General features: G+C 41.1%; 1 protein-coding gene and 1 pseudogene across 1 annotated transcript; both read left to right on the top strand.

Moving 5' to 3' along the window:
* Positions 1 to 2,756: 2,756 nt before the first annotated feature.
* Positions 2,757 to 3,954, top strand: LOC126922791 (uncharacterized; annotated as a pseudogene).
* A 14,990-nt stretch (positions 3,955 to 18,944) lies between these two features.
* LOC126922845 (uncharacterized) lies at positions 18,945 to 23,784 on the top strand. Its single transcript, XM_050735790.1, has 5 exons — positions 18,945 to 19,271; positions 20,251 to 20,374; positions 20,453 to 20,603; positions 20,975 to 21,191; positions 22,417 to 23,784. Exons 1-5 carry the CDS (start codon positions 19,030 to 19,032, stop codon positions 22,541 to 22,543), a joined length of 861 nt encoding a protein of 286 aa, XP_050591747.1. The 5' UTR covers positions 18,945 to 19,029; the 3' UTR covers positions 22,544 to 23,784.
* Positions 23,785 to 27,965: the final 4,181 nt, after the last annotated feature.

Genomic DNA, 27,965 nt, shown 5'->3' with positions numbered 1-27,965 from the left:
TGCATCCTTTATTCCTCGATTGCTGCGGGGTCGAGTCACGTGGATCACGTGTTTACACCGTGCACACCAACCAGCTCGGACTAATTAGCCGATACGCCGTTTAATTGTTTCATCTGTCAATGGCCTCCAACAGCCTTAAACTCCGCGCAACAATAATGCCGATCAAGGCAACAAAGCCAACCGACCAAAGGAGTGGCCCGTGTGCCGAATGAAAAAAAAACAGAAGAAAAAAGATGAAAATCGATCGAGCGACCACGTGAGGGTCGCTCGCCTAATCGACGCACCATGTTGCGCAATCTAATGCGAATATAATCGTGGAGATCGATTATTACGTAAAGCCCGATATTCACTCGGACGATGGATTAGAACATTGTCCTGCCAGGGATTGAGTCTGTGTATTGGTTGTTGCTAACTCGATGGGTCGCATGCTGGAGTTAATAATCGGATGGAAATTAGCAACGTTTACGTTGATTGGCTGATGAATGATTAAAGTTTTCATTAAAGAATGATTAAAGTAAATTGTTGAATAAATGGAGAATGAAAAGAGATCGGAGCTTCTTTGCGTCGTCTCGTCTTTGCAATCTTTGTCAGGTGTCTTTTTTGTACTTGTACATTTTCCAATATTTTTTTTTCTTTTTTATATACGTATACTTATTATCGCATCTTGAGATGTCGTCTACGAATTTTCAACGAGTATTCCGTATTAAAAACAAAATATTAAACAAAATGACTGCATATTGAAAATAATTTTTCGCTAATGATATTACACGCTAATCTTCTGGAGTCTTCGGTCGAATATGTTTCCTCGCATCACCTACATTGGGTCATCGATGTGAATATTTTACGGTGAATCTTCATTAGCAAGCTACGCTGAAATTTTTTCGATACGTCTATTCCCGCGTGTATTTCCCACTGCAATCGATAAATTCCTGCTACCAAAACACGCTGCAATTAGCAAACAATGGAAAAATTGCTGTGAATTTGGGGAAAACATCACGGTGGCTGGTTTGCAATTATACAACTGCCAGCGTTTTTATCGATGAACGTACGAGCACCTTTTTTTACTACGATCTGTTTCGAATAACAATATCGACGATTAATAGAACCAAAAGGGAAGAGAAGCCAACTAATGCCTGGATATATCCAATGCTATATCCATATGTTGCATCCAATGAACGAGGTGGAGATGTTAGGGTTGAACGTTCCAGCCTACTGAATATCTAACGTTGCGTTGGTTTATAAAACGAGTTGCTAATCTTATCAACCATTAACACGGACGAATATACCAGGAGCAATACCTGTCCGAACTTAGTATTTCATCGATTGACAGAAGTTTGTAATAAATTATTCTTTTGCGATCTGCTACAAGCTCCTCGAACATCGATGCAAATAAAACGATAACGGTGTCATACGTACATATGTATGTCCTTTTATCGAAGATATTATAATTAATGGAACGTGATAAATTCATGGATTGATCTATTTCTAACCGTAATAAGCTATCAAATGATAATTATATGTAATCGCAACGAGCTATACATACGTTGTAAAGTAATTGTTCCCAGTTCCAAAATTAATCAAATTTATTACCGCGGTTACATTGGGAACCTTCTGTACCAATTTTGACGTGATATATAGGCCGATATTTGGAAATTATCGCCTCTGTAAAAGCTATAATTTTTATGGTAAAACGATAACGAAGCAAATTCTGGAATTCTACCAACATATTCATTAAAGATCTATATTACGGGGTATGGTGTTACCCAAAAAATTGTTATCGGAGAGAGAAATAAATTTATGATTTTATAATTTCTACATTTATGTTATAAAGTTTTCGAATAACAACGATTTATTCAATTTCTTTCAACCAATCTGATATTAATTGTACAATTTGTCAAGGAAAGATGTCGGTTATTATTCTCTGATTGGATGTTATATAATTAATATTATGCAAATGAAATAAATTATTGATATTTCGAAATCCGTACGCAATACGAATCGAGCGAATGAAATTATTTATCATGATTATTACACAGGCGATTAAATAAAGCAATCGAGTTATAAGTAATTCGTCTAATTCCCCCGCGGTTGTTGAAATGGAGTAAGATACTAGAAAATGAAAAATATTATTTAACGAGTTACCTTGCTTTGTGAAACAATCGATAGCACGAGTCCGTAAATAGAGCTTCGCCTAAATAGAGTTTTGAAACGAACTATCGCAAAAGAGTTGCGCGAACTGACGGAAATTTTAGTTCGACGTGTAACTTTGTTACACGTTTGTTACAAAAAACGGTTAATAAACATCGATCGATTCGTTTCTCGTAATTCATGGATCATCGTATTCAACCGTGTCTGCCAGATCCGGACAATCGTTGTTATTCAGGATGTATAATTTTGTTAACATCGCGAACCGAACAATGGAGTGCTAACAGGCGCCGAAATCATCGGAATATGATGGAAAATCACCCTTCATAACGCATTCGAATTAGAATAATTGCGTATTGTTACAGCTATGCGTGTAACGTGTAATATTATCATTGAATGAGTAACATAATTAATGCGCATTATCCATCATTGTGAGAGGTATTGCAAGAAGTACGCGCATAAGTAAAAAGGAGACGTATGCGAAAGGCGTGTCAAAGATACGTCTCCTCCTACTTCTTGAAACCTTACGGTACATACTTACATATCGATAAGAAAAAATTTAAACGAAATTGTAAGATATTTTCTTTGAAGTATCGGAAGTTGACGAGGCAATGTACGACCGTCCTCGTGTATTATACTTTACTCCTGACGAAAAACGAGACGAGCCGCGAATAACGTTTAATTGCAAAGACCACATTTTCCCAAGGACAGACGTGACTACTTATTTATCAATTTGTCTATCATCGTACTATGTAATTACTTGCGCGAGCGTGCACGAAAATGAGATCTCCGACTTCGTTAAATTCGTTTTATCGTCTCTTTGTCCTTCGTCGGCTTTAATAAATGGAATTTTCGATTACTCGCTTCTTGCATAAATTGAAACGCTTTGATAACGAAAACAAGTTAACTCGACGCTGTGTTAATTACGATACTGATTATAAAATTATCCAATCACAACGACACATCCAGTCGCATCCAATTACGGCTATTATGCCCGGAAGAGAACCAAAACGTCGAATAAGTTGATCCTTTTGGGCTTTAACCTTGACAGGTTGTCAGGGGCCAGGTGGAAGGAAGGAAGAACGGAAGGAATGTGCGACGAGTCGTGACCAGCGGAAGGCGGCCAGTCGACGATACATTTCCGGTGGTCGGCGGCCACTTGGAGCAAGTTTGCCCCTTGATCGTGGACAATAACGTGGGCGAGGACCGCTCGTTACACGCTACATGCCCACGAAGGATATGGATAGACGAGCGTCCTCAGCGCAGTTGGCATTCGTGACACGCACCATCGATGACATGAGCCACCATGGGATCCATCGCTTCGCCGCACCGCGCCGCACCGCACCGCACCGCACCATGTCGCCAGGAATTACGATTCTCTATAGGCGCATTTATGTACCGAAATCGACGACGAACCCCGATGTCTCCACGTACGTGTCGAAACGTTTCATTTTATTATTACACGTTTCTTGTTAAAAAAAAGTCTCTCGGTGTGCTCTCAGCTTTCTCGTCGTATCGAATTTACGAGATAGAGAATCGATTCAAGGGAAAGATTTGGTATCCTCGAGAAATATTTTGTAATATATTTTTCTTAATATCGTAGTACTTGCGCATATTCGATATCAGAGCAATTATTTTCTCTCTCTCTCTCTCTCTCTCTCTCTCTCTTTCTCTCGATGAATCTTTATCTTAATATATTTAGCTAACGCCATATTGTTACGATAGTTGAACCCGATGAATAACGCGTATGGAGAAGCACCGAAGCAAAGGAACGAATTATTTCGTTGGCTTCGAAATAACCGGAAATAGGATTCCGAATAAATTACGGTCGGTTAATCGAAAGTGGTTCCTCGAATCGCATGAGGTATGCAATATTTAACCTTTTGGTCGCTCCATCAGAACACTTTAATCTTGTAAAAAGGATCGGGAGAGCTAGCCACGCTAAATCATCCTCCCTCTTTTACCTTATCGTGACCTATCAAATATCATCCAGACATTGATTTCAGAGATTGCACAAGAAATAGAGTTTCGTAATCGCAAGAAAAACTTTGCGCAGAATTTATGTAAACCCTGTTAAAGCGTATAGAGCAACTTGCGTGTAGAAATTTTTATGACTCGATCAATTTATAGATACGTTCATCACCGAAAGAGTTATTAGGGTTTGTTACTGCCATTTTATAAGCTATACCTTGTCCGTAATATTTCCGTGAGATACTTTGCAATTTCGCAAAAAGTTGTAAATCCACAGAAATGAAAGAAATTTCGATATAGAAACTTTAGTTATTAAATAAATTAAAATCCTTCGTACATCAAAAGGTTCGCGGAAGTTGCCGTTCGAGGGATATCAAACAAAGTTATAAAATTTATTTGCACGTAACTCGCTTCTGATACGTATTCATAAACTCTATTATACCGTCTGCTATCGCTGCTGTTCGTTATTGACATATAATCAATGAGCTTCGATGACGTGATAGCCACACGAGTCCATTACACAATATACAGCTAAGTATACTGGGAGAAACTCATTTTATTCGGATACGACGTTTGCTCGTACTAAAATAATATAATAGACAAATAGAAATGCTCGAAGAAGAAAAGTAATAATAAATTCTAGATAATATTTAAATTAAAAGGTATATACGATGATCCGTTTTTATAGAATTATGCGATTCTTCGGTTCCGAAATATCGATGAAATTCTGCATATCTGCCAATCACGAGTACGAATATATTTTCTTGGATGGAAAAGTTCCTCTTCTAAAATAATTTCCATTCTGGCTATTAAATTTCTTGGTGCAGCGTAGACCTGCGTATGCGTCCGCTTCGGAAGAAACATCGAGAAGTTTAATTTAAAGGATCTTTTGTTTGAACACGATTTGAAATTCACGATTCTATGGAGGATCCTTTCGATCGTAGCAACGTCGGTATCGATAATGCGAGATATCTCGTCGTTCGTCTTCCCTCTATCTGTCGGATCGAGTTACTCTTCTTCTTTTTTCCCCTATCCGAGTTTTACTTTTTCTTTTTTTAAATTTCCCTTTTCTCCCTATTCTCGATCGACCCCTACTCTTCTCTCGCTTCCTTTTTTCCATTCTCTTCCTTCCTTTTTCTTCCTTTTTTTACGTCGTATCTTTTTCTCATTTATTATCCCGCCCCTCTCTCTCGCATGCTCGTATCGCGACAGTTCTCTCATATATATATGTTATATTTCGTTTGTCTGGTCTTGCAAGCCCTTTTCTTCATTATAGTCTTTTCGTATCTACTCTTATAATAATAATTTTATTGCATATGTTACGTCTTCGATGATAATACAACTCTATACGTTTTCACGTTTCTTCAAAACTCCGTCTACTTACACTTAAAAATTCGGATTTGCCTCTCCTTTCTTCTTCTCCTTCTCGTTCTTCTTTATTTCTTCGGTATATCAAGTTTTCTTATGTCTCGTAGCAAACTTTTTCCCTCTCTTGTTTCTTTCGCGTAACTTCATAGTTCTCTCTTGGTCTTTTTTATTTTTCTAGGTCTTCCCTATACGTTTGCTACTCATTCTATATTTTCACGCCATTTACTTCTCTTTTTAAACTCATTATTCCATGTTCTACCGTTCTATCTCGTCGAATATCTCCCCTCTTATCTCGATCATCCTCCTTTTCATGTTTCCACTTTCTTCTTCTCAGCCTTCTTCCTATCACGTCAAATTTGTTCCGTTCTGCTCTTTCTCTCTTTCTCTCTCTCTCTCTCTCTCTCTCTCTCTCTCTCTCTCTCTCTCTCTCTCTCTCTCTGCCTGTCTGTCTCGGTTCGTGCATTCTTCCTCGCCTTCTATCACGCAAAAACCCTTTCTTCCCTTGCCGCGGTTCTTGTCTCGTTAAATTCCATCGTCTCGTCCTTTCGGCCACCCTTTCGCGTTCCTTCTCTGTTCTCCTTGGCAGGCTTCCCTCTCTGTTTTCTGCCCTGTTCACCCGTGTCTCCCGAGGGAGTGCCAGGAAGCGGCGCTATTAGCTGGCGTAACTCTAGCCTTGTCCGTCCGAGGATAATTGCGCGGGCTAATGGTTCCTTTTTTCCTGTTCGCCTCGGAGCATCGACCAGGTAAAAAGACGTCTTGCGACCTAGGAATTTAAACACGCGCCACGAGGGAGGTCTGACCACGATATCCTTTCGTTACTGGCTCCGGAAGGGCTTCCTCTTTTGCGTACGATCACGGAATTCGAAAACAGATGCCCGGTATTCCCGGCGTATCGCGGTTCGTTTCCCTTTAATTGGCCAGCGGACTGCTGCTGGTTGCGCCTCGTGCTTGCGGAAGAACAATCTCCAACGAGGTGGTCTGAATTCTCTCACGGATGTTCCTTTGCCAAGTCGTCCTTTCTTCTCGCTAGACGATTCCCTTCTTTGTTTTATTTTATCCACGCCTATGTCATTTATGCTTCGATTGCTCGATGCGATAGGAGAAATTGGGCCGATTACACGGGAAAGGGCGCGTCTCGTCGATTTCAATGACCACGAAATATGTTGTCGTGTAATTGGCGAAATTGGAAAATATTCCGTTGACTGTAATCGTTCCATACTTTAACGTAGCGGTGTTCCGCTTGAAATTTTCAAATTCGTCGCTAAAATTAAATAAGATATCGAAATGTAAATCGACCAGCGAATTTATACGTCGATTTTCCCATAGCAAAGACTCCAAAATCGTATTTATGATACATATCAGGAATTAACGAGATCGTACTATTTCGCAACACTGGAAACCCGATATTTCAAGTGACGCGCTCCGAGCGCAGCAACAATCGGGTCGGCTATACTTTTATAAATACAGCACGGAACTGTCGCGACGTACTATTCTCGCATTAAATAATTAGCCCGACGGGTGCGTGTAAATAATTAATTTGGTCGCGTTTCTGAATGAACGTTAATTAAAACGGTAGAGAGGAGTGCGGCGAAACGGTCGGGCCCGGAATTTTCAACGGTGCCATCGGAAGTCGAGCAGTCGTTATCGTTTCACCGAAAACACTTGGCAAATAATTATCCATTTTTAAGCTACGCGGAATATGCGATTCCGAGCGCATGATAAAATTTTAATGAAACGTTAGCGCGACCGGCAAATTTCAATTATTAACGAAGGACCATTTGTTAACGGATCGGGAGACCGCTTCCAGTGGGTTTTCTTGGGTAAATTTACTATTTTATTAAGAACTTTTTTAAGTTGAAAGCTCGTTAGAAATAAGTATAAAGACTAAAATGAAAATAACGCGGCATTCGATTACACGGGTTATTCGAAAGAAAAATAAGAAACGTGGAACTAGAATCGGGCAATCTTCGGACGAGCATTCTCTCTCAGTGGTCTTGCATTACCACGAACCTCCGGATTATGGGGAGTCTCTGATTGGAGTTCCATAGGTACACGGAACGGTGTCGCGGAACCCGCCCAAAACCGGTAGCCGTATTACCATACAGATTGCCGTCGACTGTTATACTCACCGAACCGGGGAATCTATGAATCCGACTAATCATAAACGTACAACTAACCGAGGCTAATCTGCCGCGCGGCAATTCGGAATTTTACTGTCAGACCGAAATACGACCGGCATTCGAACGGCGAACGGGGAATGTTTTGAAGGCATCCCTGGAATATTACGATACGGTTAAGATCCGGGCATTGGGCTTGAAATGGTCCTGGGACAACCACCGCTGGATTTATCGACGAATTACAACGAACGGTATAGGCGTGTCGACGTTCAGCGATGTACGCGATTATTCCTCGTGTACGGCAGGTGTTTCGATGCTTAATTCACCATAGAAAAATAATGAAAAAAGTTCAGGGCTACTCTCTGTGAAAAAATATGCTATCGCGTAAAAGTTTCGGGTCGTTTATTCGATGAAAATTTTCAGAAAAAGTTCTCCTGCTGCGGTATCTTTTATCAAAATATTTAAAAAGTCAGGTCCCTGACAATCGCTAAACGTCGAACGTTGTGCTCTCGACGATCCATTTACTCGGACGTCACAATGCGTTTACTTTAAAATAGAGACAGAAACGTAACATTAAAAGAAGACGTAAAACGAAGGAACAGAGAGAAAAAGGCGATCAAATATTAAATTGGCAATGTCTGCCTTGTTCTCCCCTCGTGACGACACGGTTGCTTGCCGAGGGTCGGCCATAACCCTCGGACATAACCGAGGAAATCACTTGGAAAATCCTCGATGAATTCACAATGAACCGGCGGTTGGTACAACACGTTCATCCGTCACGACACCCCGGAGAATTTCTCTTTTTCCAACCTGTGTCCGCTCTCCAATCCTGCCTCTGTCCTTTTCATTTTCCTCTCGGCAGTCTAATTTTTTCTAATGCAAACTCTCCCTTTTTACATACTTGTGCCTCGACCATCGTCTTACCACTCTTTACCCTCTAACTAGTTTCTACGCTAGTCCATTTTGCAACCTTCCGTTTCCAGCTCATAGGATCTCTTTCTTTTTTCTTCCTCTTTTTTTTCCTTCTTTGATTAAACGCAATAAGCAGTCGGAGTTGTAATTTCGGGGAAAACAGTTTTGAATAGAAAATTAAGAGCTTTCCGGAATATTAATTTTTCTACTATGAAAATTACTCGATGAAATTTGGTATTCGAAGAATCTACAGAGAGAAAAAACGTTGCAAAAAATCGAATAATAATGCAACTTTTTTATGAACGCCGTCGTAGTCCAATAGGTCGGTGAGAGCTTCGGCAATATTGAAATTGCAGCTACTTTCGTGATCGAAATTCGTTCCCTTTTCATCGCTTGACAATACGCAAAAATTCACGCTTCGACGATCGGTTATTTCAGACGAGCACTTGCATCGTCGAATACGGGGATTCTATTTTCTAAAAGGACGAGGCTAACCACGGGATAAGGACAATTCGGTTCTCTTCTGCTTCTTTCCCGCGATTGTTTTCGTTCGTGTTCGTATTCCTGTAATTATAACATTTTTACACCCTACGAAATGTCTTAAAAGTATTAAATAAGTATTTTTCAACGATGTTCTTCTATCACAGACTAAGTCCGGATGTAACATTCCGGCAGATCTTAAGGGATCCTAAGAAATTCGACGAATTAATCATAGAACGTTCGGTTCGACGTTTCCTTAAATATTCTTATTTCAGCGGGCGCAATCGATTTCGCATTCTATCTTTCGTTCGTTTCGTCGCTAACGTTTCTCCGGTCGTTTTCCATTCTCCTTCCACCCTTTCTTTTTCACTTTCTTGCTAGTAGGAATGATGTCGTTAATCACCGGCTATTTTAATACGATCTCCCCTTCGTGTTCGCTCTCGATCGGACGCATTATATTTAGTGGGCGATCACGTGCACCGGTCTCGGCGCACCTTTAAAATGCATAATGTCGAACGGTAATAAGAAAATCCATTGTCGGGGCGAAACCGTGCATAATGACGTAGGAAATTAAACGAAATCTTTCATTCGCGTGATCGTGATAAATTTTCTTAAAGAACTGCGAGCAGAATACCTCTTTTTTTTCTATCTTTTTAAATTATTTTTTTCGACCAAAGATTAACGTTATAATCAATATTATTCAGTTATTATACGGATAATTTTGATGTCGTGAACGTGCCTGGAAAGGAGATACAAATATTAACCATAAGAACGATGGCGGAATCACTTTTAGGATTAAAGATAGTAGTCCTATGTTTCAAGCAGAACAGACGTAGGAAAACATTTTTTGCATATAATATTCATTTTCTAATCTTTATTTTAATTGGCAATCCAAAAATTATCACGTAATTTCTATAAAAAAATTCATTCGATTCCAGTATATGTAATTTTATGTCCGATGATTATACCGATTTGGAACTTTTAGTCGGCGGTGTATATAGGTACTACATTTCGTTACTACATTTTCAAACGTCGCTTCAGGTTATCAACGATTGCTGCACGCCCGTTCGATATCGCTTTTCGATTGCCTACCAAACCATCGAAACAACAGCGGCAGCAACGCAACACCGATAAACATCCTGCAAGTCCATCGAGTCTCTCGACGTTCGATCCACGTAACGCCAATCTCCGTTTCCATTGCACTGACCGGAATTCGCGTCGAATACAGGAAGTCGAGCGTAGAAACGCTCGAAAAACCGAACACTTACGTAACTTTTACCTTGTTCGGCGTAATCGCCCCTGGTGAAAGCTCGTGAGCTCCGTGGAAGCATAACCGTCCCGTTTATGAAACGTTTCACGGCGTAGATTTACGCCGATCGTGCCTTGAGAAACGAAGGGCGACACGCAAATTGAACGAACGTTTAGCGACGCTTCGTCGAGCGTGGCCGGCTGCAGGGTCATGTCAATATTTAAATTAATCCTCGGCCAGCGTGGCCAACTATGCCGTTAAATTATATTCTCTTCGACGTGGCGAGAACCTCTCGTCGCGATCTCTTCTCTTCACTCCGACGACCACCGAGTTTCTCTCCCACCCTCTTCCCTCGGTTCTATTAATCCTGCCTTCGTTGGCTTCCTGTTCGACCCGCGCGCCTCTGCTTTCGTCGTTTTTTCTCGAGAGTCAGCTTCGAATAGCTCGCTACGAAATAGGCGACCGATTCGTATTCCTATATTTTATTCTTCGTTGACAAGCAAAATTTCATCCGCGAATTCTACTTCGATTAGGCAAGATTTCGCATAATATATTTTATATTCTTTTCTCTATATTTCTTCTACGCATCTCTTCCGAAACTTTTGTCTACTTTTAATTTCTTCGTACCTTTTCTCATCTCGCCGCTCGGTTCTTTGATTCCTTTCTCCCGTTATACCTTTTCTTTATTTCATTGTTTTCTCCCTTCCTCGCTTTCGCTTATCTCTCCCCCGCCCTTTCGCTGTCGTTACTTTTGCTCCTTTCATATTTGTCCTATTGTACAAAATAATCCAATAAAGATCGAAAAGAAAAGAGATATAAGTATCAAAGGGCTGTCATCTTCTAGAAGCAGTTGAAACGAAAATAAACGAGGAATGGACTATTCCGTGATTTTTTATTTATTTTCATAATTGTTACAAAACTTGGGATCTTCCATATATGTACATCAACTGTAATACATCTTCTCGACTTCCCTTCTCGTCACTCTAGTTTCTCATTCTCTTTTCTACTTTTTTCACGTTCGTGCTCCGTTCATATTCTGAATTTTTCAACTATTTCCAATCCCTACGTCTCCTCTCGTTCCTTTTAATCTTCCTACCGCCGTCTCCCCCTCGTCCTCCGATTCCCTTTCGCTTTTCCAGGATTCTGTCCTTTCCCAATGTCTCAGCCGCTTCAATACCCATGGGATCATCTTTCCTCTCTCGTTCCGAGACATCGTCTTTTTCCCCGTGGCTTAATTTTGGAAGCGATTAACACAACCCGCGAACCAAACTCCCGTTTCTGCCCTTATTGAACGTAACCTATAGCTTTTAGGGGAATCGAGTTATGAAAATGATCGTCTCGGATTAAGCAAGAAGTTTCACGTGGCGTCACATATATTTTCCACGAAATATATCTCGTATGTTTCATAGTTCTGTAGCTATGCAGAATGGTCGCTCTAACGCGATGTACGATCTTTCGCTCATTCGTGGTCACGCGATAAAATATCACTTTGATATTTTATACCGATATTATATATTTCGAACAATAAAAATCTTAGTGTTTACGTTTAATATAAATTTATACGGTTTTCCTGTTTCAATTAAAATTGGCTTTCTTTCGAACTAACGAGGATTCGTTTCTCTATAATTTATCACGCGGCTCGCGTACCGATGAACGTTTCTCCATTCGATCCAATTTCATTTTTCCTCTATTTTTTAACAATCCGCAGAAATCGCTGACCGAGCGAATCGGAGATTTTTCTGGTCTACTTCGTCTTCGTTGATGGACAAAGCGATAGGACAGTTCGAATTTCGTCGTCGTCCCCGTAGTAATTCCATATGGGTGCGCGCGAGCGCGCGCTCACACCAGAGAGGGACTTCTGCCAATCGAGTTCTGTCCGACTCTCGAATCGAATTACGTCCCAACGCGGTCGTAGTTTTTCCCGATCGTGCATTTATTTATCGGGGAGAAGCATCCGCTCTGTGTCGTGGCAAATTTCGCCCACGAAGCCAACCAGTTGGAAAAAAGAGGCACCGTTCTTCCGACGCGTTCCGGGAGAACATTAATTTCTTCGTTGCTTCCCTATTTCCTCTACGTTGAGATTTTCCTGTCTCACGTGCCCCCGACTCGTTGCAAATCAGTGCAGAGCAATATTTGGCCTAATTACATTTAGGATATTTCGCGATGAATCCCGATCGACTACTCAATCTTTGTTCGACGGAACTAATTATTAGGTCGTTTAATGATTTAATCAGTGTTAGAGTTCGACACGCGTTTCTTATTTTCCACGTTATATATTTTTGTTTATTACGGTAACATTATTTTATACGCTTCGTCGTAGTAAAGTTATTGGGAGATTTTAACGCGAAAACAGGAAATTGGTATAAACGTTATATAAATATTCTTAACCCCAACAGTGGTACGACGTACTTGTTGCCTGCGGGCTATCAACGCGATTAGCTTAACACCATCGACGACACGATAAGTCGGCGCGCAGGAAATTAGAAGATAACTTACTAAAACTGCTTTCCGATCGATTCTTGTCAGCCTAAGGCTATTTGTGACGAAGCCGTTTCGTTGGAAAAAGACCCGCCCATTATGCGTTATTTCGCTTCAAATAACTCCGAGAAACTACCCTTTGACCAGTTTTACGATTGTCAAGTTCATCCGCGCTCCGTTTACAAAAATATTTTGTTCCCTTTAACGGGAATTTTTCACCTGCAGCTAGATTTCGGTTCGTTCCTCTCAACATCGCTCGGCATCCTCTGTTTTTCCAAACTCTCGACACCCCTTTCATCCGCTCTAGCAGCGTAACAGTTAAATCCTCGTAATAGCGTTGCTCATTCCGGTTGCAGCTTCTTCTCGTCGGTGCGCGAGTCACCTCCTACCATCCCTCTAAAACACTCGACCTTCGTGAACTTTTGGAAAGCCAGACTAACAGGCTCACCCAATTAAACACACGCCAGAAATCGTTGCCAAAATTCGAGTTGCTTCAACGTCGACCCCTTAATTCCCCGTTCCTCTCGCGTCTCTGTGGAGAAGGAAAAATCGTTCGCCTCGATCATCCCTCCACTCCTCTCCCCACTCTCTCTCGAATGCAAGCTGTATAGACGAGGATCTTTTTTTCTTTTTTGAAAACTGCCTGGCCGCTGCTGCGTGCAACTTGTACGGACTATTTTAGCCAGCTGCGTTCGGTTCGATGTTGTACCGCGTCTATTGATCGGAGCTCAGAGAAGCATAGAGTTACAGGCCAGTGGCGTCGGCCTTTTCACCCCCTACCGCCAACCCCTAACGTTCCATCGTTCTCTCCCTCTCTCAGTCGACTATCTACTTCTCTTTCTGGTCACTTCTCAGCCTAGCACGCTCTGTCTATTAGTTTCTCTGTTTCGCTATCTCCGTTATATATATAACGTGTATGTGTGTGTGTGTGTGTGTGTATATATATATATATACATACGTATAGATATTTCTCGCTCTCTCGTTCCGTCGCAGTGGCGAGGACTGCGGACACTATCCGAATTCCATTTCCGTCCAATTACGATTCATCCCCGTTTCAAAGCGGCAGTCACGCTGCGTTCATCTGTGACGCGCTGTCGTCAAAAACGAACGTTTGTCACCCTCGTGTTCGTCATCACAGTCACCCTCTTGGCCCACTATTTTTCGATGACGAATGCTCGACTCTTACCGCTCGATTCGAAGGAACGTTCATCGCCGCCGCTAATGGCTGCGTGTCGATTCGAGGATCACGACTAATCGAGGGATGGTTCTTCGACCCTCTTTCGCGATTATCCTCGACTCTCTCCCGAAAGGAACAATAGGAACGAGGCTTTAAGGTTCCATTCCGAGACAGGTGTCGTTTAAGATGGAACGAATGGAAGGAAGGGAAAGATCTTGGGCTACTCGTTATCTTTTATCCCTTGACGACAGAACTTTCCGATCAGGCTGGAATATCGATCGTTGATCGCAAGATTCGAAATAAAACTGAACGAAATTCCACTCGGACAAAGAGAAAAACAGGGAAAGGATATAGAAAAATTGAATACGAAAGCTGACAAGAATATTATACGCTTTATTCTGTCAGTTATCGCGTCAAACATGAAAAAAGAAACTGTATATATTCGAAATTCGAAATTTCAAGATCCACGCGTGCAAATCGATCGATGATCGTCGAATTTGTAAAAAAATTGTCACCCGAATTTCAATTATTCGCGAGAGGCAAGTCTATCGATATATTTCCCTCTCGGCCTGTTGAATTTCGGTCTTTTCACTCGATGATCATTTTTCGAAAAGCGAAGCGCGAAATATATGCGCATTCTGATGTTTTCCGGATCGGACTTGAATGTATGCATGCCACGAGCAAACAAAATCAACAATGCGATGTAAACGAGTTTCCACGACGAACAATTTCACCACTGCGAATCGACATTATCCCATGAAACGTTGATTACGTTAACTGTGTGTAACTTAAAGTTGTATATTCTGATTATTTTATTTTCTAGATTTATACGCTGACAACTTATGATTGCTTCGCAGGCAATTGGTCGAAAGATTCAGTCACGGTAATTAAGAAAACATAATTTCTATGTTACATTGAATCCAATATGCATTGATATCCAATTTCAATGAAATACTTTGCGCGGCCCTTCATCTAGCCAACGTACACGTTATAAATTTTTAGGCTGCTTCTTTTTCGCGTTTCATATACCAAACCAGTCTCCGCTCGAAACAATAAGATCCGATACCGAGAAGAATCGAACGATCCTCCGTTCTTTCTCCTTTTTTTTTTTATCTTTCATTCTGTTTACGCCAATTTATCGATGATATATCGTCGGACCCAATCATCCAATTAAGCGCCCACGCCTCTGCTTGCGTCTTTACTGAAAAAGTAAGTTGTTGATTGGCCGCCTACACGTATCGACCGACCGTGGCATAGTGTGGCTGCATTATCGATAATACAACGACGTATTATCGATGAGCAAGTTTCGTTGATTTCCGGTGAATTATCGGCAACCACGATGGCCGATTTTGGTTCTTGTTCGAAAGCAAATCGTAATTGCGTTCTAGTACGTACTTCGTTCCCGAATTAGGTCGTGAGATTGTTAAAAAAGTTCACGGTCGTGGAACGAACCAAAGAAGGAACAACGATAGAGAATCGGCCGGATAGAGGATATTTTGCGACTGATTTTCATCGATTCGTTTTGAAAATTATTCTCGACCGAGTACGGTTAGCAGCGCCGAGCACGATGTAATCTTCGGCCAAACACCTGGCGAAACGCGAAAAAGTAACGCAAACGATGATAAAACTGATTCGGTTTTGGTAGAAATCGAATGCATCGGGCGACAACAGGAAAATGAAACTGCGCGAAAACGAAATACATCGTGGAAGGACTAGGTTGCAGCTGGCTAACGGCACAATCGTGTTTCTGTCTTGCTGTAACTGTAAACGATCGTCGCTCGAGCAACGAGCAATCGATGTCCGGCTTCGCGACAATTTCCACCTGATGCCGATACATATTCGTTTTTAGTTGGATTATGCTGACCGCGTTACGACCGTTTGCCCTGGTAATCTGGTGCGCCCTTTGCCAATACCGACTGGGAATTTGCGAGCGCTCCGATCGATAATAATTGATTCGAGATTACCAAATCGGCCGTGCCGCCCCAGTTCGTGATTGGGGAACAGATGCGCGCCACGTTCGATCGAATCCAGCAGAAAAAATCGTGTTAAGTGCTCGTCGCGTGGAAATTACGGGGTGAGTAACCATCGCTTCGCTTCGCGCTTCGTCGCGAACCAATTGATCGACTAAGTTAGTTTTATATCCAGATTGTTTCCAGATTGTCCCGAAAGTTACAGAGTGGTCGCGACGATCGTTACAAACGCAAATTTCCTTTGTAACTGAAGTAAAAGATGACAACTTGAAGTAGAAAAATAAAAAAGATTATCGCACGACAAAGTATAGGAGATAACGATATTTCCCGGTACGATATTCGCAGGACCACGTTAGATATTGATAGATATCGTTCTGGACGTTAAGTGATTCAATGGCGAACGAACAGAGCGTTACAGATTTCGGGCAACGTTGACTGTTCTCGCTGTTTCGAATCGTTGCGAGACGCAGTCATTAAATCGAAACGCGGCCGCATAATACGGCAGCAATTTAGTTTCGCGGCGAAGTTTATTGCACATCTTGCGTCGTGCACCGCGAAACGCACCGGTAACAGATGGTCGTTGTGGATACCGAGTGTTACCATAAATCATTATTAGCCTGGATGCAATAAGAATAGTCTCCGTGCATAATGAATTCCATCGGACCGGCTGTGACTCGACGATTTCGCAAATCGAACATTTCCGAATTAATGCCCGTGGCACGTTCGCGATCTTTTCGTTTGTAGGATTTCGTATTAATTACAACGAAAATGTAATATCGCCTGGTATATGTATCGCGTTTAATTTATAGTTGTGAGAGAAAATTAATAGTATCGTGATTAATTATTTGGTCATCGTTGATAATTTATCGGTTCTTTCTGCTAGTAATATAATACAATGGCGCCTTTTAATTTTCGCACGAATCATGTAATATCAAATATGGTACGCGGCATAAAACGGCATAAGTAATCGGATTTTCGCAATTCTCCTCTCTTTAAGTACATTCGTTGTCTTAAGTGTCACTCGTAACTTCAAAGGACTTTGCTAGACTTAGGACTCTTGATTCTTAAGCGAAGAGTCTCTGCGACGGCACAATGCAGTCGAGTACTTTCATCCACGCACGTTTATTCCATTTCATTAACGCCAGATTTAACGATTGATCGGCTCGATCTCCAGCAGCAATGGTTCGATGAATCGCGATCTTGTTCACGGCAATTACCGCGCCGATAATTAGTGCAAATCGATGCATCTCGCCGCTTTGTCGCAGTCAGTCGCCGGAATATCCTGCCAGAAGCCGAGGCTCTCTTGATTTCAATTCAAATGAAGCTTCTGAACGTGCGATTCGCACGTTTCTCCTCTTCCTCCTGCTCCTCCTCTCTCTCTCTCTCTCTCTCTCTCTCTCTCTCTGTCGTCTTTTGCCAAATATCCTCTTGCTCTGTACATGCTCTGTCTCGTGTACATGCTTGTTTGCATCTTTGTGTACCAGCTTGGCACCATTGTCGCTAGAGAGATCGATGAAACCGTATTAATTGGCGCTTTCGGTTTCCATCTTATTGTTGCTCGGCTTGAATGAAATTTCAATCGACTGAACGATCGGTCTTGGCAGCATTCGGACGACGATTTGTTTAAACGAATGTCGGATGATCTTAAGCGTCGCTAGAATCGTCGATTCGAGTGAAAAACTAAGGAAACGATAGATCTTTGAGTGAGTAGATGTTAAGGAAATTAAGTATTTAGTTTCATTTGAGAAGCTGTCTCGTGATTAAATATACGGAAAATTTACCGTATCGATGTAAAGTTGGTCATTGTAAACTCGAAGAACGTGTAACGAACCACTTCTGTTAATTTCTGTCTTTCATTCGGCTGATCTTCGCCTTAGTTACAAGTACTCCGAGTTTCGCTAAAGTTCGTAATAAAGTTTAACAAGAGTTCGAGAGTTTCATAAGTTCAGAATTCGCAAGTTCAGAAAAGTTCGAGTATGGTTATAACGTTTTTGGTACCGATGGTTGGCAAAGTTCGATTACCGAGAATCAAAATACATCTGGTAGAAGAAAACGAGTCGCTGTTAATTACCGACTCTATCGTTCGAAATATTGCTAAACGCGAATACAGATGAAAATTTGAAACGCGCAGCTAGAAATTCCATCTTACGCTTAAAATGGTTTCTTGCGCCAGCTAGGGGATATTTATCGACGTATTTTCTATACGATAGAAGGTCATTAAGAAAAGGGTATAGGAGGTGGATGGAAGCAATGCATCATCATTTAGTTAATGATGCATGCAAAAATTGATTTAAACGTGTCGGGCGTGTACATACGTATATTCCATGGTAGGTGTTAAATGACATGTCACGCACTCTACCATAAACGGCCAGAATATTTGATTAATAGAACAACGCTGTTTCACGCTAAATTAACTAATTTCGATATATGCAAACATATATACTGTATCGCTTCTTCTATAATTAATAATAACGTAGGTAATAGATCTGCCCACGTATCTAAAGCGTCTTGGAGATAATTAGCCTTGATCCGAGTTAACGCTGTCCCCTATTTCTTTAACTCGATCAACTACAACTTTTTATCGCATCGTTTATCCTCGTTGGTTTGCTACGATACATAGAACGTTAGTTCGGTAGTTAAAATTATTGCCCCTCTGTTAGTTTAATTATGCTTCGGTATATAATATAGGTTGGTAGTTCTAGTACTAAACTTTGTTATAACTTTGGTACGTTCCTGCCCATCGCGCGCGCGATGCTTCATCTCTATTTTATCTATATTTATTCTGGTTGCTCTACTTTCAAACATCCAGTCGACCTTTCTCTATCTTCACCCCGGAACATCTCTCCTCTCTTCGATTTCGCGTTACTCTTTATTAAATTCGCATCCTCGAGAGAAAAACGTCTCGACCATCCATCAAACTTCGTCCGTCGACGCTTAACGACTCCCTTTTTCGAACGAGCCCAATCTAAGATCGCCGCAAGATCGTGGGCAGAACGATCGACGATTAGCGATCATAGAGCTTGCTCTCTGTATAAAAGGAGCGTATCGATGCGTAACTGTTTGACAGTGCGTCGAGAACGTGTCTTGCAAGGAGTCGATCTCGCGTAACGGGTTACGTTCGATCGTGAGCCAGCCGATCCCACCTTCGACGCCCTATAAAAGATGTCTCAGAGAGGACAGGATGGCAGTGCCACGTGCGAAAACGACATGTCCGCGTCGAAAAATAGCTCTCTGTCCCGATTGAATCAGGATAGTCGACGAGACTCCGGTGACTGGCAGGATCAGGACACCGATTCCGAGATCAGCGAGACCGACTTCCTCACCAAGGGTGCCTTTTTGTTGACACCGAGCCACGAGCTCAGCATCGAGAAGGCAGCCACTATATGCGAGAAGATGAATTTTCGGTGAGGTTCACGCAGATTTCTTTTTATTGCCGTGATCGTTAGCTTTCCTTGTAAAATCGTATACGAAACTATGGTAGAAATTTGTTTATCGAAAGTTTTGGTGGACATGTTGCGGTTTCCCCAGTTAGGATATTTCAACTTTCGAAATGATATTTTCTAGCACTTTTAACGATCAGAATGTCTTAAATTTAAGCGTTTTTAAAGTTTTCGGAATAGAAACGAATTTTTTGAACCGCCTTTCGTAACTTCGAGTTACGTAGTTTTACGTTTCTAAAACTAGAGGATTTTGGGCTTTCCATGGATCAGGATTTTTTAATTTTCGATTTATAAAACTAGTAGGCATGGCTTTTTAGGAATTCGATTAAACTTTCGAATTTCTCCGATTAAGAATCAATCTCCGAAAGATAAATCTTAATTTTTACCAATTCAATTGAATCTTATTGAATAAGTCACTTCGTTGTCTAATAGCATTTCGATGTATCTGTTGGGTAATATCGACAAATAAAGCTTCATTGCGCGATAAATTTTCGTTTCGCGTAAAGGTTTATAAGCGTACGCTATCGGTAAAATGGTATATCGTACTGTTTGAAATGTCTCTAATGATTCGGCACACGTAAATCACAACAGATAGGAGGGCGAAGAGAGTCTCTGGTTAATACCAAACGGAGACAAGCCAGTACGACGACGATTTAATCGAAATTCTCGTTGCCTTTGACGTTTCCATTTCGATGGATGACCAATTGATTAATTTATTAAATTTAATCGACTCATTAAATTGTTTGGAGATACGATCGTACGGGGGTTGAATAAACCGAGTAGCCGAGAAAATTGCAATAAAAGATCAGCTAACAGAAAGCTAGCTGGTAGCGGAATTACGCGAGATGGGCAATTCGAGAAAAAAGGGAGACGAAGAACAGGCGGAGAGCAGAAGAGGAAAGAGAGATAGGAGATAAAGCGTGGTTGTCGTTTTGCATTACAGTGGCGCGTTCTCCTTGACGAAAACGGCCACCGGTATACTCTTCAAGTTCAGCAACATCGACGATTTTCAGGCGGTCTACAAAAAGGGCTTCCACAAAGTCACCGGGGCACGCTTCTACAAGAAGGTACTTATCTTTCGGTACACAAAGGACCCTCCTCTTCAGAACGCCTCTAAATACGACGTTTCGTATTCATGAACGCAGGTCGCTATACCCTGCAGACCGGCGAAGACGTTCACCGTCTACGTTTTGGACGTACCTGAAGAATTACCCGAGGAGGATATTAGACACGCTCTCTACAAGTACCGGTCTATAGTCGAAATTACGCGGCTACCTCTCAACACGGGCACTGTTTGTGAGTATTTTCCACGATATCATCGCCGCTATGCTCGCCATCGCGATACGACGATACGTCGGATCTTTCGAAATTTTTCGTGCCACAGGTTTACGTGCGTACGCGATATCGTCGATTTATATCGGATCGATTCGTTGGATCGTGAATACTTTTCGAGTCGGTTTCCATATCGATCCTGTCGACTTTCGTATCGGTCGGAACGCGCAAAGAAGCGCTCGTACAATGATACGGAAATCACGGGCTTAACGCAATCAATTACATTAATTCCAGGCGTTTGCCTGGATCGTTCCTGATCGAATTAATTTCCCCTCTTTCACCGGTCATTTCCCAAACCGCGTGCCCGCTGACCCGGTGTCTGCTTTGCGAATTAGTGAAAGCGATCAACGACAAGTTGAAAAGCGACGCTCACAGCCAGAACGAGCCTGCGACGATTTACACGGGGCCACCCGTTATAAGGGTTACCCTGGCCAGCGTGGAAGAGACCTCGACGCTGCTCAGCCGTGGACTGGATTTTTATGGAGCCACATATTTCCCCACCGAAACTCCCCATCCAGCTGCTCAGCCCCTGGCCAAATACAAAAACAACAGGTGGGAAACGAATGTGTGTGCTTGCATATGCTCGCGATACGCTTTCCCGCGTCATTCCAAATCAATTTCAGTTTATCGGAGTTGCCGCTTTTCACTCCCTTGTTTCCGCTCTCGCCCGATTAATTTTCTTTCTGCGTTGGTGCTTTTAATTGGCCCTTTGATTCATTACACGCCGCATCGTGCGCTCGCCAATCATGCCTTTTCTTTTTTCAGATATCGAATATATTTGTACAAAGTTTATCCAGTTGCAATTGGGTGATTCAAATTTCCTCGCGCGTTGTTACGACGAAAATGAACAAAATTACGATATGCGTCGACGGAAACAGAAATTAACGAATTAACCGTTTTCTTTGGTATGTCCGGCAATCTAATTTATTCGTTGCTCTTAAAGAGCAATCGATCGTTCGACCAAGTAACGCGATTAACATTAAAACCCTCCCACCAATTAAACCAGACTTTATGCATGCAGATGGCAGACGTTAATCCGCCAAACGTCAATTATCGTGTCTGGTACGTTTCATCGAAGACGACGATACTTCGGAACGGCGTTGTTCACGGGTTTAGCCGTTTATCAGACGCGAGATTATTAGGTCGACGGAAAATAGACAACCGTATCGCCTGGTGGAATACGCGTCGCGCTTATGGAATCATAAAGGCCACGCTTTAGCTGTTCGATTCTAAAGCATAAATTGGAAATGCCGAAAATAACCGCCGCATCGAAATCTCCGCTTGTTTCTGCTCGAAGAGAGACAAAGCGACCGCGTATCGCTGAAACTGAAAACGGATATCTAAGTTCCAGTCTAAACTTGGTTCGTTCAACGATATATCCTCCGTCGCTTTTACGTCGAAATAATAACTACGATGTCCTATAGACACTGTAGCGTAGAAGTGTGGTTGGATAAGCGTGATTTCGCGTAGTCGCGTTTCTTCAAAAAGTCCATCAAACGTTTAACATCTTTGCCTGCCTTATATAATATTATACATATTGCCTATATTTAATCCGCACTTACTAAAACACGGCACGTTCTATCTTTGATCGAAATTTGCCGAGCTTGTCTTACAGCGCTACGCACGATACACTACCCGATTAATCAAACTAAATCATTATTATCCCAATTGGGAGTTTAACGCTACTAGCACGAAAGTGGAGTTCTTACTGCCCGGAAAGTAATAAAAATCGAATATGAAGCGGTTCGTTTTTCAACAAGACCCGCCATCGTTTCAGATGGCTCGAGCTGGCAGCCGTCGGTGCTGGACAAAGAGTCAGGGATCTGCTTCCGGTCTTCGACAACGCTGGCTTCAACAAATTACCACCCCCGGCCAGCCGGCTGATAAAGCCACAAAAAAACTGACACGTTCCTCGACTTCTTTCATCCCCTCTTCGAAATTCTACGCAACTGCCGTGTTCGCCAGCTCCGACCTTGAGTTTTATCGCATTTTAGATAGGAGCGTCGAAGATCGCTTTCAGGGGATCGAGAGAATGCGTTAAAGGAAATCGGAAATTCTTTGTTGCACCGTAACATAATCGCGTTTGTGTAATACTTTTGTTAACTGAATTCCTTCATAGTGTAATAGAACGACGAAGAAGGCTAAAGGGAACGACTAACAAACTATTTCTTTAATTCGTGAAGCTAGATGTAAAAATTTGTAACATCGGCTGAATAAGTTTTAACAATTCGGTTATGATTTCTATGGAGATGAACAATTACTCGTTCTAACATTAAAATTAAGTAATTTTCAGAAAACAGAATTGATCGGTGTTTGGTTTTTGATTGGGCGTTATAGTACAGCGTTACGGTATCGTATTCCATGGTTTGTCTAACTTTCTCTCGTACTACACTGTGAGAAGATTAACAATTTGCTCGATGGGTTGACTCGGTAATCTACCAGATAGAACGATTTCTATGCAAAATCCTTCTTAAGACACATTTTGAACAGTTTGAAGAAACGGGCTTTTACCATTTACGTTTTTCGTTGATGGTGAAAATGTATTTATCACGGTGATTTGTGCCTGAACTTGAAAAGAACGGCAGTTCCTGTGGAATAGCGAATAAAACTAAATATTGAAAAAGATATGTCTTAAAAGATAAGCTTTTATCGAATTCTTATTCATATCGTAATAAAGACTTAAACCGGTATTACGTTTATTAACCTCAGCCATACCTCTGATCAAAGAGATTCTAGAATAAAGAAGGCCATTTCACGTTTATTCTATGAACGCTTTCCTACGAGTTATTGATATTTATAGAGATCGTTCTATCTGGCTCTTCCTAAAATGTTCCTATTTATATGTATTTCTTTCGTATGTGCAAGAATAATATTTAGTTGCAATAACGAATCGCTGTTCCTATTTAAGTTATATATTACGATTCATAGAAATGATCGTTCTTTCATTAAAGAGAATTCGCTCAGTCTCTGACAAATTGAAAAATTTACGTATGTTGAAAGAAATAATATTTGAATATAGAATACTCTAACACACAACATTGTTATTTAATACCTTAGCAACGAGGAATCAATTTCTTGACACTGTATTAACGAAGATAATTTTACATTGTATAGAAAATATTAAAATTTTGAAGTCACGCAAAAAGACGTTATTTAATCGCACAAAACCTGAACTCTTTAACTGACTGTTTATTGTTGTTTCTGCTAAAGGATAAGAAAGAATTTAATAGATTTTCGATGTTTTCGGTTGCTCCGTTTCGAGGCTCGGATGAGTAATAATAGGAAATATCTTTCAGCGAAGGTAATGATCGATAAAAACGGAAAATAGAAAAATTGGATATCTCCCGAGAAAAAGGAATCGCGGAAAGGTGAAGCATTTGCGAAAACAGATAGCATAAACATAAAATAGCCCTGGAAACGAGCAAAGGATAAAAGGAAGCGGCCATAAAGAAAAGAATGAAACATATCCATCGACGTAAATGTGAAAAGATGAAGAAAACTGAAAAGAAAAATGACTCGATGAAAGAAGTAAGTACCCGTAGGAGTAAAAAAACGATAAAGAAAAAGGAATAATAACCACCGAGAGTGGGAGGAGAAACTTGATATCCATTGCAAGGAAGATTGACGATTAAAAGCAAAAACGATCAGAAAACGAAGACAATCGCGAGAGCTAACTGTAATGATAAAAGAAATTATATAGTAGCTACAGAATTAAAGAATAGAAGAGAAGAAAATCGACGGTCGTAACGATCGTGGAAGAGTATTATAGCGAGACAACGTATGGGATCCGTTAAAAGAAGGACTTAAAGATAAAGAGGAAAACGGAATAGAGAAAAACCGGCACTAGCGTCAGGAACAAAAGAAAGGAGTGGCTACGGAAGTGTAGAACAGCTGGCACGGCGGGTTGACGAGGCACAATAACGATAAATGTAAAGTTTGCGTACGCATCGTTAGTACCATTGCCTGGCCCGCAATAATCGTTGCTGCCAGAGAATACGACCTAGCTCTCGGGGCTTACTAACTACTAATTGTTACCAACTTAGCGAAACGAAGAATTCTACGGCCGCGTGCGACCGACTCTTCGCGCGTTACTTCGCCAGATTAAAGAAATTTTACGTCCAGCAGCGTTCTGCCCTCAAGACGAAACGCCTCGCGTTTGCCCTTACCTTTCACGATGATAATTGCCACGAACCTTCTGCAACGGCTCGAACTTCGCTATTACGTTCGTTTAGTCGACTGCGTGACCCCCTAAGACTTAAAGGGAGCTCGTCAGAATTTTCTCAACGAGTAGCTGGTGGTTATTTTTTAGAATAGTTATTTTTTTTACCGGGCTAACGATAGACTTTTGTAATTCAAGGTCTTTTCGTATGACAATTTGCTAACTAATATCGATGAATCGGCAAGTGACAAGAATCATAATTTGCAAGGAATAAAAGATATCGTATTTAATACAATTTATACAATGTCTCGAGACTAGTCATACTAAAAGGAACAACAACGTCTTGGGCTTAGTTCTATGTTAATAAATATTTGACAATTAGGGGGACTCAAGAACGAATTATACAAGAATATAGTAGCATTTTTGCGTGAATGGGAATTTTTTCAAGGGACGATTCACTTCATTCAAATATTTGCCAGATCATCGGTGCATAGAAAGACGTATAAATTGTTATATGCAGTATTTACATTTGCACAAATTGCATTCTTACGGTGGTTATAGAAGAAATTTCTTCGGAGTCTTTTATAAGAGAACGGTGTTAAATTAGCAAGTTTTAATAGGCTCGTGTAAGAACGATGTAATAATTACTTAACTACTCGTTAAGTAACGAAGTACTTAAGAATCGCGAGTTCGAACGAGAAAGCGACCCGATTATATACATTACATAATTTCACGTTAATCTTCTGTTTGCGGCGTTACGCTAAACGCTTCAAAGTATTAAAACTGACTTACCCGTTGGTCGTTTTCTCTATCCACGTAATTTTACTTTGTATCGGGGCTGCAGTTAAAAAAGTTCAGTGACTGTGCGCTCAGATACGCACAACGCGAATCAGATTTGCATTTATTCTTACGTTTCTACGAACATAAATTTCATTCGTATTAATGGAACGAAAAAGAAAGAACGAACAAAATCTTTATTCGATCGTTCGTTTCATCGTTCGTTCGATCGTTTATCGATCGAAAAATTTACAAAACAAAGCGTTACATGGTAATAAGAGATCGGATACGTAACAATTTTGGTAATACGTGGTCACGGTAACTATGGATATGGATAATATTTGATGGAACAATTAGGCGGAAGTTCGAGCGACGAAACTCGAGTTGGCGCGACCTCGCAGAATTATAAGATATACTCGTCGTTATCGTTTACCAGGTCCCTTCGCGTTTCTGCGACCTCTGAGCGTACAGTCGAACCGAGAGGGCGGAAATTAAACGTGCACCGTGTCTAGCTTACACGAGGGATTGAAAGGTGGCGGATGGCAAAAGGGCGAAGGAAAATCGAATTGTAGAACGGAAGAAATCCTTCAGAAGCAAGATATACGAAAGAAGGAGAAAAAATGAAAAATTGCGATGAAAATAGTTGGAAGAGACAAGCGGTCTTCGGACAAGGAAGAGCAAAGTAAAAAAGAGAAATATAAAGATACGCGATAGGAGAGAATCAAAAGAACGCCATTAGGGGATGTTCCGAGATTGTTTCACTTGGCGCTCCTTTAACTTTATTTCCCGCGGAGATACGTGAGAGAACGAGTGTTCAAAAACAGGATATGTAATTTATCATCAAATTTATCGATGAAATACACTCTACGTTAAATATTTAAAACTAAAAATGTTCGTAGAAATGAACGATCGACGTTAATTATTACATGCTTTGTATCATCAGATATTAATTTATTTCTGTATTCGATCGTTGATTATCAAAAGTAATTAAATCTTAAATTTACATAAATGTAGTGATCGAGCGAATGCAAATTACCGTGTAGATGTTATTACGAGGATATATGATGATTGTACAGCGTCAAAAAACGACAATCGTAGGAAACGTAAATTGAATACAGCTGAACGAGTCTGTGCTGCAATAATCTGCTACAATTCGTAATTTTAATCGTATCGTAACAAACATTGTCGTTTCACTTGTCTGTTCGCAAATATTTCTATGCGCGTTAAAATTCATTTAACTAGTTCAACTATATCGATTCTCGAACCTTTCTCCAAACGATCGACGAAAATTCACTTGAGAGATTAGTGTCGCCTCGATAAATATTTCCTACTTTGTCTGAAACTAGCACCTGGCAGACATACGTTCAAACAGACCAACGTGAAAGGGAGACCTAAACGAAGCAGCATAGAGAGAATTCTCCGTAAATTGTAAATCCTATGCGCGAATCTCAGCACGGATCGATGAACGCAAAGATGTCGGGCATCGCGTGGAGCCGATTAAAAATGTATGCACGGTGCTTGTGTTAAGTAGGCAGATACTCTCGGGCTGGCAGTCCTTTAGGCTGGAGGATGACGCGAAGGCGGTATGGCGAGGGAATGACAAGGGCGAGGTTGAAAGGATGCTTACGGGTAGGAAGGCTCGAATATTGCAAGCGAACTCGTAAGAGCGGAACAGAGAAGGTGAACGCCTGGTAAGCACCTCTGAAGAGCCATCCTCGGCGAGCTTGCGTTCCTAATCGCATCGAAGTCATCCATATTATTACGGGTTCGTGCATGCAACCGGTCGAGAGGAGAGTAGGCTAGAAGGCCAGATGATTTCCCGTCGAATCGAACCATGTCGAAAAGATCGAACCTAACGACGATGTTCCTTTAATCTTTTTACTTTCTTCCTGTTTTTCTTTTTTTCATTTTTCTCTTTCTTCGATGGTTCCTTTTGTTGCCTTTTTTAAAAGTCTGGCTTTTTTCGTCTTTGTTCCTTTGACGATGGTGGAGGAAAGTGCTTTTAAAGATGTACAGAATAGGGAGAAGAAGTGCGAACTAGCGATTCTAGAAGTGGCGTTAAATAAAATTATGGAGGGGAAAAGTTCAGACGACGATGAAGAAATGAAAGAATAAAGAGGAACTTGGAGGCTGATCGTTCAACGAATATGTAAAGAAGAGCAACGTTATTCCTTTTTAGAGCTCGCGTTAAAAGAGACCACCTCTTTTATGTTTCTTATGTAAAATATAATATTAACTACATACATAATCACAAACATTAATACATACGTACCTTCACCACCGCAATTTTCACACTAATTACATCGAGTCTCGTAAAAATGTCGAAACTTCTCAGCTATTCGAGACTCGAGAGCCACTTGGGAATGCGGCTCGTTTATCATGAAATTTCC

Source organism: Bombus affinis, chromosome 12 (genome assembly GCF_024516045.1).
Source record: "Bombus affinis isolate iyBomAffi1 chromosome 12, iyBomAffi1.2, whole genome shotgun sequence".
Taxonomy (NCBI): domain Eukaryota; kingdom Metazoa; phylum Arthropoda; class Insecta; order Hymenoptera; family Apidae; genus Bombus; species Bombus affinis.
Note: the sequence above shows the minus strand (reverse complement) of the source record. Positions and strands in the feature narration are given on the sequence as shown.